This window comes from Carettochelys insculpta, chromosome 4, assembly GCF_033958435.1.
Source record: "Carettochelys insculpta isolate YL-2023 chromosome 4, ASM3395843v1, whole genome shotgun sequence".
Lineage (NCBI taxonomy): Eukaryota > Metazoa > Chordata > Testudines > Carettochelyidae > Carettochelys > Carettochelys insculpta.
Genome location: NC_134140.1, coordinates 14,368,589 through 14,383,778, shown reverse-complemented (window position 1 = coordinate 14,383,778; position 15,190 = coordinate 14,368,589). Strand labels below are relative to the sequence as shown.

Genomic DNA, 15,190 nt, shown 5'->3' with positions numbered 1-15,190 from the left:
CACACTGAAATAGCTGGAGTGGCAACTGTTTACACCATTTGCTTTATTAATTAGAAGCTATCAGGGACAAATTAGCACTCTGAAGTATAAGACTTTGAGTAGTTAGATTGATTCAGCCTTTTACCCTTCCCCATTAAATGGACTTTCACCTAGCCTGCTGTGCATCAGTCTGTCAGAAGAGACTACTCTGCAGGGATGTTCAAAATCCCAAGGCCTACATCAGAGTTCTTAGCCTCTTCCCACCATCACGCAATAAGCATTTATACATTCCACCTTAGAGACGGCTCAATTTCAGAAGCTCAGATAGCACTCTGGGATAAAAGACACGCTAGGCAAGGGGCATCAGATCTATCTTCCCTGCCCCCAACAAATCCTGCACTCAAGCGTTCCATCAGCTCATTTGTTCTTTGCCTTACCTGTAGGTTTGGAGGGTCTCTGCCATTTATGATTTCCCCTCCTAAGGTTCGTTCCTTCACTCCTGCCATTTTTTTCTGAGAATAAAGGAGGAAAGCACCTTCCCTTGGCAAAGAAACTTGATGCTTAGCGTGCCACTTTCTGATAGCTCTGAAGTGCTGACTTGCTTGCTGAGGGTCCATCTTGGACAAAACTTCATCTATGTGTTTAGACTTCCGTATCACCTAGAGAGGGGAAAAAAGAGACCCAAAGCATATGGCTTCTAGTTCTCCTTATGAGAGTTTCCTCACCCTACAGTCATTATAACAAACGGACATAGAATGGCCCTCAGAATTGACAGTTCTCATAATATATTCTATTTTCCAACAAAACTGACTTTTAAAACCACTTTTGCTTCATGTGACTATTGTCATTGTATAATAACCAAGGCTGATGTGACAATACGAAGGGAAAATATTTGCCATGATGCTGCTGAACAATATAGGTTGGATTCATATCAATTGCCAAGGCTAGAGTGGAAGGGGGAGTACAGGTGTTAACAAGCCTGAGATGCCACTGAGAACCAAACTCAGCTCCGTTATTCCTCAGTTCAGTCAAACACTTTTACAGTCTGAATGAGTTGGGAAAAATAAAAATACTGTATTAAATGTAAGAGATGAACATTCAGACAATGCCATGAAATATGTCACTGTATTCCTCACAGCTCTAACAAGATGCTAAGTACATGCACGTGCCTTTCCTCCTCCCCCATGTGAGTTTAAGATCAGTGTGTTATACCTCATAGTTATCTGCGATGAAAGGAAACTGCTTGGGTTGCAGGAATTGGGTCCGGGGAATATCTAGTCCATCTTCACCATAAAGAAACTGCACCACACTACCATCACTGTCCCTCACAGTCAGGTCGTACTGTACTACCAGTCCTTCCAAGTGCTTTACTATACACCTGCAAGAAAACAAGCGGTTTCAGAGACTCGGGAACAACTAGGTCATGACAGATTTTTTAACTCAGACTATACTCGAGTCAATAACTTTCAAAGAAGTGTTAGGGATGATCAGGAACTCTGCATGCTAAAATCTCATGTAGCCATAGTACAGTTATGACAGACCACTCCCATTTGCCTTGACCATGAACTGAAGGGACCCCCATAAAGAGCAAGAGGATAGTTCACTTTATACCCATTTTGATCTTTGACCTCTCTGCTAATAGCAGTGGTGATTTGAGAGATATGGACACACATTCAATAGGAGTGGGACTGAGACTTGAGATTAACTCTTTCCAGATGGGCCACAGATTATTTAGGTGGGTATTTTGTATTGTCACTACTAAAAATTCACTATACTGGAAATAGGGCCTACTCTGAAGTTGTTTGACTATGGACTATAGCTATTTGGCCAAGACAATCGACACTGCACTCTTATATTCTTATTTTCTTTCGAAGGACTTCTTTTCCTGGTACAGATAAGAAGCCAGTTTCACTACAAATCAGAGAGGTTAGAAATGAAAAAGACCAATAGGACTTCAGCCCTCAAAAGCTTCCCTGATGAAATCATGCTTTAGGAACCCACTAGCTTCTGTACAATTGGACTCGATGATTTGCATCTATTGCATAAGTTAAAATACTTCAGGGAAAAAAAGTTTAAAATGTCATAAGTTTCCAAAGAGCAACTTTTACCTCTGAAGGTATCCAGATCGGCTGGTTTTCACAGCTGTATCCACCAGACCTTCCCTGCCAGCCATGCAGTGAAAGAAGAACTCCTAAGACACAAGCACAATCTTCATGAGAAGAAGAAGAAGGCGGCAGAACAGCTTGATGCTGCCAGGGAACGTTTTAACATAGCGCATGCACTACAGTTCTCAAGAGCAGTACCTGAAATTATGTTGGAAAAGTATTTATCTAAATATTTAGGACAGTCTCCACTTTAGTATCTGGATCTAAATAATTTACAGTACAAGTAAAGCATGAAAGAGGGAAATAGAAACAGGAGCCTAAGCAGAATACTTACAGCAGGTTTGATGCCTGTGAGAAATCTGCCAGTCACAAATCCTCCTGATCTAGGGGAAAAATCATAAGGCTGGAAACAGGGCAGTGATCTACCAGATGGCATCAGAGGTGGCCTTCGACCCTCCAACTCAATTTGGCCCAGCAAGCATGAAATCTATATTGGAAAGATGCAAGCACAAAGGAAATAGAATGACATGCAAAACTTAATTTTTCTGTCTTACACTTATCTGAATCAAGAGTGTAACATCTTTTCCCTCTTGAAAGAATTATTTACATATAAAATAATAGACACTGTTAAGAACAGGAGTGGGCAGTAACTTCCATAGGGGGCAACTCCACTAATTTTGATAGTGGTCATGGGCTGGGGCCTACAGAGAGAGACGAAGTGCGAGAGTATGAAAAAGAAACATTTTGTATGTGAGACACAGACTGTGGCACACATTGAGTGTGTGCTGCAGTGTATATGTGACAGTGACTGTGTGTGGGGAGCACAGACTGGCTAGGTGTGAGTGACACAGGGAGTGCACTGGCTGCTGCTGGGTAAATTTCTGAGAGAAGCCCCTTTCTGTCTCTTAAAGGGAAGTCTGCCCTGCTGTTTGCCCCCTCCCCTTCTCTGCACTTCTGAGAAAGCTGGAAAGTTTGCCCTTACCATCTAACTAAAATCCTCCACGTTGCATCCTTACTACGTGTCTTATCTTCTGTGGACATGGAGAACAAATCAGTCTTCTTTATAACAGCCTTTCACATATATGAAGACTCATCAAATCAACCCTCACTTCCCCCAACCCCCAGAATTATTTTTCCCTAACTTTTCCTCACAGGTCAGGGTTCCTGAGCCTTCAGTCATTTTTGTCCTCTTCTGTACATGTGGAGCAGGTTTCGTCAACTGCGCTACCCAGAACTAGACAAAGTACTCCGGCTAAGTCCTCACAAGTGCAAAGCAGAGCAAGACAAAAAAACTTGACACTCACTGCTGCTTATAAGACCCCCAAAATATGTTCATGACTCATTGTCAGTTTGTGATCCATTGTAACTTTCAGATCTTTTTCAGCAATACTACCCCTAAGCCAGTTATTCCCCATTTCAAAGTGTGTATTTGAGTGTTCCTTCCTAAATCAAGTATTTTGCATTTATCTTCATTGAATTTCAGACCAATTCTCCAATTTGTCAAGCTCAATTTGAATTATAATCCTGTCATCCAAAGTCTTCGAAGCTCTCTGCCAGTTTGGTATCATTAGCAAATTTTATAAACTTACTCCATTTTCCATGCTATTTAATAAAAATATTGAACAGTACTAGACCCAGGAACAACCCAGCAGGACACCACTAATTACATCCTGCAACCAGTACCTAGACCTCACTTCCCTTGTTTACTTATGAGAACATCATGTGGGACTGTGTCAAAAGCCCTGCTACAATCAAGATATAACACATCTGTTCCCCCACTCCCAACCTCATCTAGTAATTGAGTACACCTGTTAAAGGAGGACATTAGGTTGATATGGCATCATTTGTTCCCTACAATTGTATTATCCTCTAGGTGCCTATACACTGATTGTTTAATACATTAGTTTTAGTATCTTTCCAGGTTTCAAAGTTAGGCAGACAGGTGTATAAAAAGGGGAACAAAGAGTAGCAAGGGAATTAAAGATAGGCAGTTGTAGTACCTTTCTCCCATTGTCTTGGACTTCACTTATCCTACATGAGAGCTTGCAAATAATCACTAACCATTCCAAATTTGCTTCAGCTAGCTCTCTGTACACCCCAGGATGAATTTCATCAGGCTTGAATGCATCTAACTTACCTAGATATTGTTTAACTTCTTCCTTCCCTCTTTTACCTTGTGTAGCTTCCACCTTGTTATTAACATACACGGGCACAAACCTTCAAAATAGCCATGCTAATGGCCATTTCGAAGATTACTAATGAGCTGCTGAATTGAATATTCAGCACCTCATTAGCATTAGGACGCTTCTGGCCGCGGCTCTTCGAAAGCGCTGGGCTCAGTGCAGCTACAGGGGGGTCCTTTTCAAAAGGACCCAGCACCTTTCGAAATCCCCTTATCCCAGGATATCGAAAGGTGCGGGGTCCTTTCGAAAAGGACCCCCGTGTAGCCGTGCTGAGCCACGCACTTTGGAAGCACTGTGGCCGGAAGCATCATAATACTAATTAGGCGCTGAATATTCAATTGAGCAGGTGATCACAATAAAGACTAAAACAAAGTAGGCATTCCTCTCTTTTGCTTGGTGTTGGTCATTAAATGGATGTAGAAATAAAATTCTATTACATTTGATATGGGTCCCTCTACTCTTTTCATCACAGTATCGGAGCGCCTTTCAATAGTGCATTAATTTAAGCAACATGGCTGACATCTGTCATGCTGGTTCACTCTCTTTGTCATTATCCTCCCAGAGGGAGGAGTGGAAAGCTCTGAGGGCCTTTGGTCTCATCAACACTAAGTGGAAGATCAGTTCTGCTGCAGTTGATCTTCCAGGGTTTGACTCAGCATGCCTAGTAAAAATAGGCCAAATCAAACCCTGAGGGCATTCCTGTCAACGGTGAGTTTCTCCTGTTGACCTCCAACTCTAGAGCCATACTGGAAACTTGATTTACAATATACATACTCCAGCTACACAATTCTCATAGCTGGAGTTACATATCTTAGGTCAAATGTCTTTTGCAGTGCAGACCTGCCCTTAGTTTCTGTGCAAGGTCATTCATCTGAGAAAACTGTCTCCTACACAGTCAAGGTTTACCCTGATGGTACAAAGTTCTATTGTGAAATATGACAAAACAATTACAACTCTGAACTGGGGTTTCTTTTGATACTCTTCATTATTTCATCCCCTACTCAAAAGTTGTTTTTGCAACAAATCTTGCTATTCTCCGAACTGATGACAAGGTGAAATGGGGTCATATTGAAAATACTCATCTCTCACCATTGTGTGTGTCAGTGAGGTCTCTGACTCATTATATTTCCCTAAAAATTGCTCCATGCCAAAATTGTTCCCTTCCAGCTCCCAAAGCTAAGAATAAATAACCCTATTTTATTACAGAATACAAAAGCCATTCCTGAAATAGCCCCTTGATAGGCTAGATTTGTAGAAAGAACCTTGGAGACAAGCCACTGAGTATTATAAAAATAATTACTTTAATACCTGCATTGTATTGACAGTGGATCCTTTGGCTCCTGACTGTACCATTAACTGCAAGTTGTTCTCTGGGAAGCTCCTGTGAAGACCCAGGGGCATGCACGCCTAAAAAATGTTTTGAAAAAAAGATACCAAAGAGTCAAGTTCACATTTCTAAGTAAATCACAGGAATTTCTGTTGGTACTAAGAAAAAAATGTGAACCAAGTCACTCAAAATGACATTTATAGAAAACAGAGCTGGTTTCCATAAAATGTTTATTCTTGCCTAGAAGCACTACTGCAGTTGGCAGCCTTGTTGCTAGGCTCTGATGACAAACATTAGAAGAACCTTAAAAGTTAAACCAGCTTCTTTTTCTCACACACCATACCCCTCCCAAACAAACCAAGATGACAACAGAGGAACACTAGCAAGGCAGCCTGGAAAGGTCCATGTTGTGGACAGATGAAGATCTCTGACCACCGGATTGTCAGGCACCTTTCATCAGCATTAAATAAACATAATAAGGAAAATCTCCAAACAATATAGCACATATGGATGCTTCTCAATGCGAACCTTGTTAACCTCATTGCTGTAATTGTTTACTTCCTCCTTGAATTTCAGATCAACCATATTAAAATCCCTCTGGTCTTTGTGGAGATGGGCATCCTGCCATTTCCCTTGGACCTCTTCACAGGACGCTGTTTCTAGCAAGTTAAATGCAGCTCTCACAGCCTGAAAGAGAAAAAGTCTCTTAGGTGCCAAAGCAGATGCAATTACACAAAGCAACAGTCTGAAATGAACTTGAAAGAATTAATATCCTGCTCTAAGATGTGCTTACCCTGGTACCACAACAGGTGGACTCTTCGATAATTTGGTGTCTTCTGTGGTCTGCGTGGGGTTTGACCAAAATATCTTCAACTCCTGCAACAATGGTATAGAAAAGATTAATTGTATAATGGTCTAAATGTGAATCCTGACACACCTTGGCTTTATGCACTGGACACCTTTGAACATAATAGTATGTTTGAGTGTCAGTGTGGGGATACACAGAGATTTATCAGAAACAAGAAGCAACCAAACTGCTTGGATTAGACTCATTACATTTGAATTGCTACAAGAAAAATACTGCGGACTTTTTTTGGGTAGACATGCTGGTCTACATATAAAAACTTACACCACACACACAAAAGCTACATTAAAAGAACAGCAAGACTGGGGAAAAAAATAGCATTAGAGAGAGTTTGGAAATGCCTGAATAAAGGTTGCCTATGCAACCTTATTTCAGTAACCTTGTGTGGGCACATTAACAGCACCTTTAAATTAAGTGATCACATGCTGTTCTTTTCACAGGACCCCTGCCTTACAGAGTGAACAAAATGGATGATGCCGACTGATAACAAGCAGCTAGTCAATATTTGTTTTCTCATTGTTCAATGCATACCTTCCCACCCCCGCCCCACCCACTGGAGTTAGTTTAATGTACATGATTCAAAGCCTGCTCTGAAAAGATAGTTATTCATTTCCTCCTGGGCTTTTCTAGGGCACTGTAATATCTGAACACTTCACGAAGAGTGAATTTATTTACACAATGCCCTGAGATTTGAGGGGGTATTATTCCCATTTTACAGATGCAAGGGCACAGTGAAATTAATGTCAGAAGTACTCATACATTTTCAGTGCCCAATCTGAGAGACAGACAACCTGCTCATTTATGGTACTTAGCATTACATGGTACTTCTATTACGTTCAAAGCTCAGACAGAACATGAAGCAGGTCAGAGCTGCAACTGTAAGCAAAGTTATGCCCAGTATCTTTGGGAAACAGCTATTGAGTGTGTGCAAACTAAGATTTTTCAAAGGCTTATTAACTTAGTCAAGTGCAGCAGGATTTTCACAGGGATGGCAAAAGGCACCCTTGCTAACATAAAGGACAATATCCCACCAAATTTCAAGTCCTTGCTCCAAAGCAAGGGAATGCTATAATTTTGCAAATGAAAGGTCCCCAGTTTATTTTATTTTGTTTGTTTAACACAAGCAAAACAATTTTTCCCCTAACCTGGTTCTTGGAAACAGCTGAATTGTTTTGGTCATTACTTTCCAAACAATTCAGCCTGAGACAGTCACTCCACATTGGAAATTTCAGCACAAAAAACAGTGAAGTTTGACAAAGATATAAACAGAAAATGGGGTCTTCTAATGGAAAACACTGGGCATTCTTAATAATAGGTGGTGTTAACTAGCATTGTCTGTAATAAAGGGGTTGGAGTCAGAGTGGTAGACAGTACTGGCATCTACTGAAAAATACAACCATACCCACATACATAAATCTACTATGTATTTGAGCGTTTTTGTCTCTGACCACCTGTGAATCTCTCTCTTCAAGAAGAGCTCTTAAGTGGTAAGAGCTAGGACCACCAAATTTGGCATGCGGCTTCCTCTTATGACTTAAAGCAAATTCAAGGCTTGCTTGTGCCAGGAAAATGCATGGAATGAGATTATTTCTCATCAAATGGAAAGGGAGAGGTCTGGTAGCAGGGACTATTATACTCCAGAATGACCACCTTGGAGTAGCAAGCAACCACATCCAACAGCCCCGGAGCGTGATGGAGCAGCAGCAAGTGGCCAGGTAGTGCAGCTCCTGCCTGGGGGACAGCAGCTGGTGGCTGGGGCAGTGCAGTCCCCACCTCCTGACCTGAGCACCCCTGCAGCTCCCAGCTCTGACTTCTGCACCCCATCGCTCCTACCCCTGCTCCAATTCCTTTACCCCCACAACCCCTGCCCTGAGCTCCCCCAAACTTCCTAACTCCTGCACTACCACTCTCACCTAACCCCATAGCCCTGCTCTGACTCCTGTACCCCCCACAGCCCCAGCCCCCTTCTCTGAAGGGCCCAAGCAATCTTCTAGTGATCATGTGTAGCTAGTCTACATAGTATCCAGACTCTACACAAGTACAAATGATTTATACAAATCAAAGTCTTATAAAACTCTACTCAGCCAGATGGCCAGAGAAACGTGTTGATGGCAGTGTTTGGGGATAGAGAAGTTACTCACCTGTAGTAACGATGGTTCTTCAAGATATGTCCCCGTGGGTGCTCCACAGTAGGTGTCGGGCTCGCCCGGCGCCACAGATCAGAATTCTTCTAGCAGTTTCCATTGGATCGCGCATGTGCCGATGCGCACCGCTCCCCTGCGCGCCCTCCGTCATATGTGCGTGACTCGATCCCCCCCAGTTCCTTGATCAACCGCCTCAGATGCTCCTGAAAAACACCGGACAGAGATCCGAAGCAGGGAGGATGGGTGGGTGGTGGAGCACCCATGGGGACACATCTCGAAGAACCATTGTTACTACAGGTGAGTAACTTCTCTTTCTTCGAGTGGTCCCCGTGGGTGCTCCACAACAGGTGACTACCCAGCAGTAACCCAAGTAAGGAGGTGGATACTCGATTCATGTGCAGCTTGCCCCCGAGAGGACTGCTGTCGACAGACGGGTATCCTCATCGAACACCCGATGCAGGGCGTAATGCTTGGCAAAGGTGTCGTAGGATGACCAGGTCGCCGCTCTACAGATGTCTTTCAACGCGATTCCCTTGAAGAAGGCTGTTGATGCCGCCACCGCCCTGGTAGAGTGAGCCCTAGGCGGGGCTAGCAAAGGAGTCTTTCGAAGCTCGTAGCACAGTTTATACAGGACACAATGTGCTTTGAAATTCTCTGGGAAGAGAGGCCTTCCCCTTTTGACCTGGGAGTGAGAGACACCAGAAGCCTGTCCGTTTTGCGGAAGGACTTAGTTCTGTCTATGTAAAAGGCCAACGCACCTTCTCACATCTGAGATGCAGGCACGCCTCCTTGCTGGAGCTGTGAGGCTTTGGGTAAAACAAGGGTAAGACTATTGGTTCGTTAAGATGGAACTCCGAGGAAACTTTTGGAATGAAGGCTGGGTGTAACTGTAAGATTACCGCCTCCTTTGAGAATACTGTGCAGGGCGGTGTTGCCATCAATGCTGCGAGCTCGCTCACCCTGCGGGCTGAGGTAATCTCAAGGAGGAAGGTTGTTTTCATGGTAAGGAGTCGGAGGGGTACCGTGGCTAATGGTTTGACGGGTGGTCCCGATAGCGCGTGGAGCACCAAGTCCAAACTCCACGACGGTGGTAGCGGTTTTTGAGGGGGGGTACAGATTTACCAGCCCCTTCAAGAACCTTGTGACAATAAGGTGGGCAAATACGGTGGGCCCTTCCTCTTTGTGCCGAAAAGCTGATACAGCGGCAAGGTAGACCTTTAGCGAGGATAGAGAAAGCCCATCTCGTTTGAGGTCCAATAGGTATTCTAGTATTACAGTTATAGGAACGTCAAGGGGAGCTAACTGTCTGGCGGAGCACCAGGCTGTAAAGCGTGTCCATTTCTGTTCGTAAGTCCTCCTGGTGGAGGTCCTTCGGCTACACTCTAAGACTTGTTGTACTCCCTCCATACACGTGCTCTCTAAGGCGCTGAGCCATGGATTAACCATGCTTGTAGGCGTAGTCCCTGAGGGTGCGGGTGCACTATGGACCACTGAGCCTGCGTGAGTAAGTCCGGCGCCACCGGTAGGGGGAGTGGTGGACGATCCGACATGCGCAGAAGCAAGGGAAACCATTGTTGCCAGTGCCAAGTTGGAACTATGAGTATCATGCGAGCTCTCTCCCTTCTGGCTTTCTGCAGAACCTTGTGGATAAGCGTTGTGGGAGGAAACGCATAGAGTAGAGGGCCCTTCCATGAGACCATGAATGCGTCCCCCAGGGACCCCCACCCTATTCCTGCTCTGGAGCAGTACTGGGGACACTTCTTGTTGTACTGGGTGGCAAACAAATTGACTTGGGGAAACCCCCAGGCACAAAATATGCGCCGTAGCAGGTCGGAGCGGATCTGCCATTCGTGCATGAGTGGGAAGCGCCTGCTCAGTTGATCTGCCTTCACGTTGTGAGCGCCCAGCAAGTACGAGGCTTTCAACACTATGTTGCTGGCGATGCACCAATTCCACAATCAGAGTGCTTCCGCACATAATGCACGGCATCGTGCCCCTCCTTGTCGATTGATGTAAAACATAGTGGAGGTATTGTCGGTATTGATCCCGACTACTTTGCTGTGCAGGTATTTCCGAAAATGTCTGCACGCACTGAACACTGCTCTGAGCTCCAGTATGTTTATGTGCAGTGTCTGTTCCACAGGGGCCATAGCCCTTGCGTCACCTTGCTGCCCATGTGCGCTCCCCATCCTATGTGGGAGGCGTCGGTTGTAAGAAAAATAGAAATTTGTGGTTGGTGGAAGGGCACCCCCACTAGCAGGTTCTTGGGATTTTCCCACCACGCTAGCGATCTCCGCACTTCCGTCGTGGGTGACACTACCCTGTGGACGGTATGGGATGCCGGTTTGTAAACACTCGCTAGCCAATGCTGCGGGGTTCGCATGTGTAACCTGGCATTCTGTACCACACATGTAGCTGCCAACACGTGCCCCAACAGTTGCAGGCACGTTAGGACCAGCACTGCAGGTCTGTACATCATGACTTGCACCAGGGAGCTGATGGTGCGGAAGCGGGCGTCGGGCAGGTATACTCTTGATGCGAGAGTTTATGCGTGCCCCTATGAACTCTATATCTTGCGTGGGTTCGGTCTTTGACTTTGCGAGGTTGATAACTAGGCCCAGCGAAGTAAAAGTGTTCGCGGTGATGCGTATCATGCGTAGGACCTCTGCCTTTGAGGCCCCTTTCAGTAGGCAGTCGTCCAGATATGGAAAAATAAACACCCCCTGCCTGTGCAGGTAGGCTGATACCACTGCCAGGGTTTTGGTAAAGACTCTGGGTGCCAAGGATAGGCCGAACAGAAGAACCCTGTATTGGAAATGCTCCCTGCCGACCGTGAAGCGGAGGAAGCGTCTGTGTGCCGGGTGGATTGTTATATGGAAGTAAGCGTCTTGTAAGTCGAGGGCTGCAAACCAGTCTCCATCGTCCAGTGTCGTAAGTATGGAGGCAACTGTAATCATCCGGAAGCGCTGCTTGTGCAAGTAACGGTTGAGGCCCCGTAGATCCAAAATCGGCCTCCGGCCTCCAGCCTCCTGTTTTCTTCTGTGTTAGGAAGTAGCGTGAGTAAAAACCTTTCCCTTGGAATTGTTCCGGCACTCTTTCGACCGCCCCTATGAACATGAGGTGATCTACCTCCTGCTTCAGCCTCGCCTCGTGGGCAGCGTCCTTGAGGGTAGGCCAGGTGGGAGTGGATTCTGTCTGCAGCCATTGGCGGTTGAGAAGGAACTGGTGGGGATCGGATTGCGCACATGACCGAGGGCACGCAGGGGAGCGGCGCACATCGGTGCATGCGCGATCCAATGGAAACTGCTAGAAGAATTCCAATCTGCAGTGCCGGGCGAGCCTGACACCTACTGTGGAGCACCCACGGGGACCACTCGAAGAAGAAAATATATTTTGTACTTGGCTGAGTAATTTGCACTGTGATTTTGCAAAGCTGATGCAAAACAACAATCGGTTCCACAGAAAAATTAACAGCCCCAAAGTAAATGCAAGACTTCATTGATAAGACGTTAGAATCCTTTAATCTGAATACACTGTTAGGCTTTGGTTACCATGTTGCTTGGTGGTTTTTTTACACTTATGTGGAAAAATAAGCTTAAGATTTTATAATATAATTGTGATCTGACCAAAGGTTACCAGATACATATACAGTAAACTCTGTCTTAACTGGCATTCTATCCTTCGGAACTTTCAAATAACGAGCATTTTAACCATATATAAATTTTAGTTACATCTTTTGTAAGTACAGTATAGTGAAAGTAAATACAAATAAATCCATCAACTACAGCATAAGTTTACAGTCTACCAGACTACCATTGTTGATAAATAAAGTACTCTGCATACATTTTTGTTTCTTAGTATCAAATCTTGTTTTTCTTTAGTGTTACACATTGGTGGTATACCTCTCTATTATCCAGAATTTTTGACTATCCGGCAACCTCATTGTCCCAGGGCTGCGGGATATGAAAAAGTTTACTGTAAAGTAGAGGACAGCAGATAACTTAGTGATGGGTTTTCTTGATATTGCATCACTTCTCTGTAATGTTTAGAAGGAACTGAAATGCACACTGAATAGAAAGAAAGCCATGCTAGGTGGATGCTCAGATTCAGGAACAAAGTGCACAAAACTGTTTTGCACCTCAGGAAATGCTGCAGCAATACAAGGGCGAATTTACATTTTCCATACTCACCCATTGTGAATCCCTTGTACAACTGCAGATAGGCAGTAAAGAGGCGAGCTAGACATGTAAGCACCCTTCCGCTGGTTTCACCACCATAGACTTCATGGCAGCAGTGGACTAGGCCGTAGGCAGAGCTGCCATACTGAGCTTTGTCCAAGATTCCACAAAGCAACTCCCCTTCTCTAATGATAACCTGGTGGACAGGACGAGATGAGAGATTTAAACAAATAGGGAAGCAGCTATTCTGATCATAGGCAGACAAGAGTCAATTTTTGACCACAGAGCAGGTAGTTAAGTAGAATGATAAGAACAAACTATCATGAGGAATAAGAACATACAAAATGCTTGTAGATGTTATATCAATATCTACTGGTGAAGTATAAACAAGTGAATTAAAATAGTGGAGTTGCAAAAAGAATTTGCACTTTCAGAATACATTCCATCCTGAAAATATATTTACAAAACCAGTTAAGCAGATGCATACTAATTGCCTCATCTGCTAAATGGTAGAAGGCAGAGAAAATACTCTAAGACTACATCTACACTAGAAACTTTTGTAGACAAATCTGGGGTTTTGTAGACAAAACTCACAGGTTGTCTACACACAAAATGCATTTTGTCAACAGAAACAGTTGAGAAAAATGCTGTGTAGACTCTCCAGGGGGCTCTTTTGTCGACACAGTGGGTCAAAAGATTAAATACACTTTTATACGTAGACATGATCTGTTGATAGAAGTTTTGTCAGAACATCTCTTCCGACAGTAGCTTCTATGGACAGATGCTTAAGATATTCTAACAAAAGAAAGATAGAATTTATATCCCAAGCTCACATCACCACTTCTAACATTATAAAAGCTCTTTTTTTTTTTTAAAATAAATATTTCTCCACTACAGGGTTTTTTAAATAAGTCCTTGCCTCCATTGCCACTTATTTCCACAAGCATACCTGAGATTCACACATTGAATCAAGGTTAGATCCAGAAATTCTGTTTTGGGGGCCTTTTACCCAAGCTCTTCCACCAATCTTAGCTTTCCCAGACAAATTTAGCGGGATTTGATTTTCAGGGATTACGTTTATGAGCAACGTAGAGACAACCTGAAAAGAAAAAACGTCGGGCAGGATTAACAAACTGCTAGAAGCCACCAGTTTTTCATAACCCTCACCTCACTGTGGCACACTAGGAGAGAGAATACAGTCACCTGCACGCAACAGAAAACCCTGACACTCAGCCCTGTTCCAGCAGCTCACCTGGCCAACAGCTGAAATCTGCCAGGAATGCTGGAAGTCAGCATGCAGGAAAGGATTACGCTGTGGTTACCCACAGACTCTGAATGTTCCCTAAGGTATTGCCCTCAGTTATCCAAAACCAACAGATGTTCCTTTTTGTTTAGTTTCCCATATTCAAATAATAATGTATTATTCTACAGTAATGAATTCCAGATGCTCCAGTGCAGTAACACTATTGTAAACTCTCAGGCAATTACTGTAGAATAAAGCAGTATCTTTTAAAATATTGTATTCAGATTTATACAGAACTTTAAAAACTGTTTTTTACTCTCCTTTGCCATATGTTAAAATTCAGGCTCATTACATATATGGGTAATAAGAGACTACTGACAGACATCTGGCGGCATACCAGAATAATACAGCACTAGAAGATTCCCTTACTGTGCCAAGGACCACAGTAACTGCATGCAGAATACTCCTTCTGAAAAAGCAAGAAATGCTCCAGCAGGGACTATCAGATATTACATAACTACAATCAACATTGTTGCAAACATGTCCAAAAAACAGATAAGACTTCGCCTGTCAAAATTAAATTTAGAGATTTAAACTGAGATACAACTTTCAACTCCTACCACCTCCCAGCAAAAAATTCTACTTCCTATGGACAATAGAAGAACTGTTTTGATATCGGATGCATACATGAGAAATTCCAGTAAAAAAAGGCACCTGTAAAAAGCATCTCAAAGGATTAATGTAGATGACACCCCCAAAAGGAAAGTAAACCACTAAGCAGCAGTTGCATCATTCCCTCTGCTTCTGTCCTACATGTGCATCTCCTCCTTCAGCTCGTACTGTGAATTGTGCCACAATTCTAGGTGAATCACTGCCAAGACTAAATGACTAAGTACATTTTGTTTGTCAGAAACTGGGAATGGGCAACAGGGAAGGGATCACTCGATGATTATCTGTTCTGTTTATTCCTCTGGGACACCTGGCATTCGCTACTATTGGAAGACAGGACTGGGCGTGATAGACCTCTGGTCTGACCCAGTATGGCCGTTCTTAGGTCACGTTATGCTCCAATTCCTATATCGTTATTTAAAAGGACAGAAAGCGGTGCAACTCAAGGTAGTATACACATGAAGACTGCAGTGTTGCCTGCCTACTGGTGACCATGT

The 15,190-nt window shown here is 43.8% G+C and overlaps 1 protein-coding gene across 2 annotated transcripts in view; it reads right to left on the bottom strand.

The window, feature by feature from the left end:
• POLR1A (RNA polymerase I subunit A) overlaps nucleotides 1-15,190 on the bottom strand; it is a 73,234-nt gene that overhangs the window by 29,951 nt on the left and 28,093 nt on the right. For both annotated transcript variants that reach the window (XM_074992282.1, XM_074992283.1), the window contains exons 15-23: nucleotides 13,731-13,880; nucleotides 12,794-12,977; nucleotides 6,388-6,470; nucleotides 6,123-6,281; nucleotides 5,576-5,674; nucleotides 2,419-2,571; nucleotides 2,088-2,170; nucleotides 1,192-1,357; nucleotides 417-638 (exon numbers count right to left, since the gene is read on the bottom strand). In XM_074992282.1, the coding sequence (XP_074848383.1) occupies nucleotides 417-638; nucleotides 1,192-1,357; nucleotides 2,088-2,170; nucleotides 2,419-2,571; nucleotides 5,576-5,674; nucleotides 6,123-6,281; nucleotides 6,388-6,470; nucleotides 12,794-12,977; nucleotides 13,731-13,880 (1,299 nt within the window). The remainder of the gene's footprint in view (nucleotides 1-416; nucleotides 639-1,191; nucleotides 1,358-2,087; nucleotides 2,171-2,418; nucleotides 2,572-5,575; nucleotides 5,675-6,122; nucleotides 6,282-6,387; nucleotides 6,471-12,793; nucleotides 12,978-13,730; nucleotides 13,881-15,190) is intronic.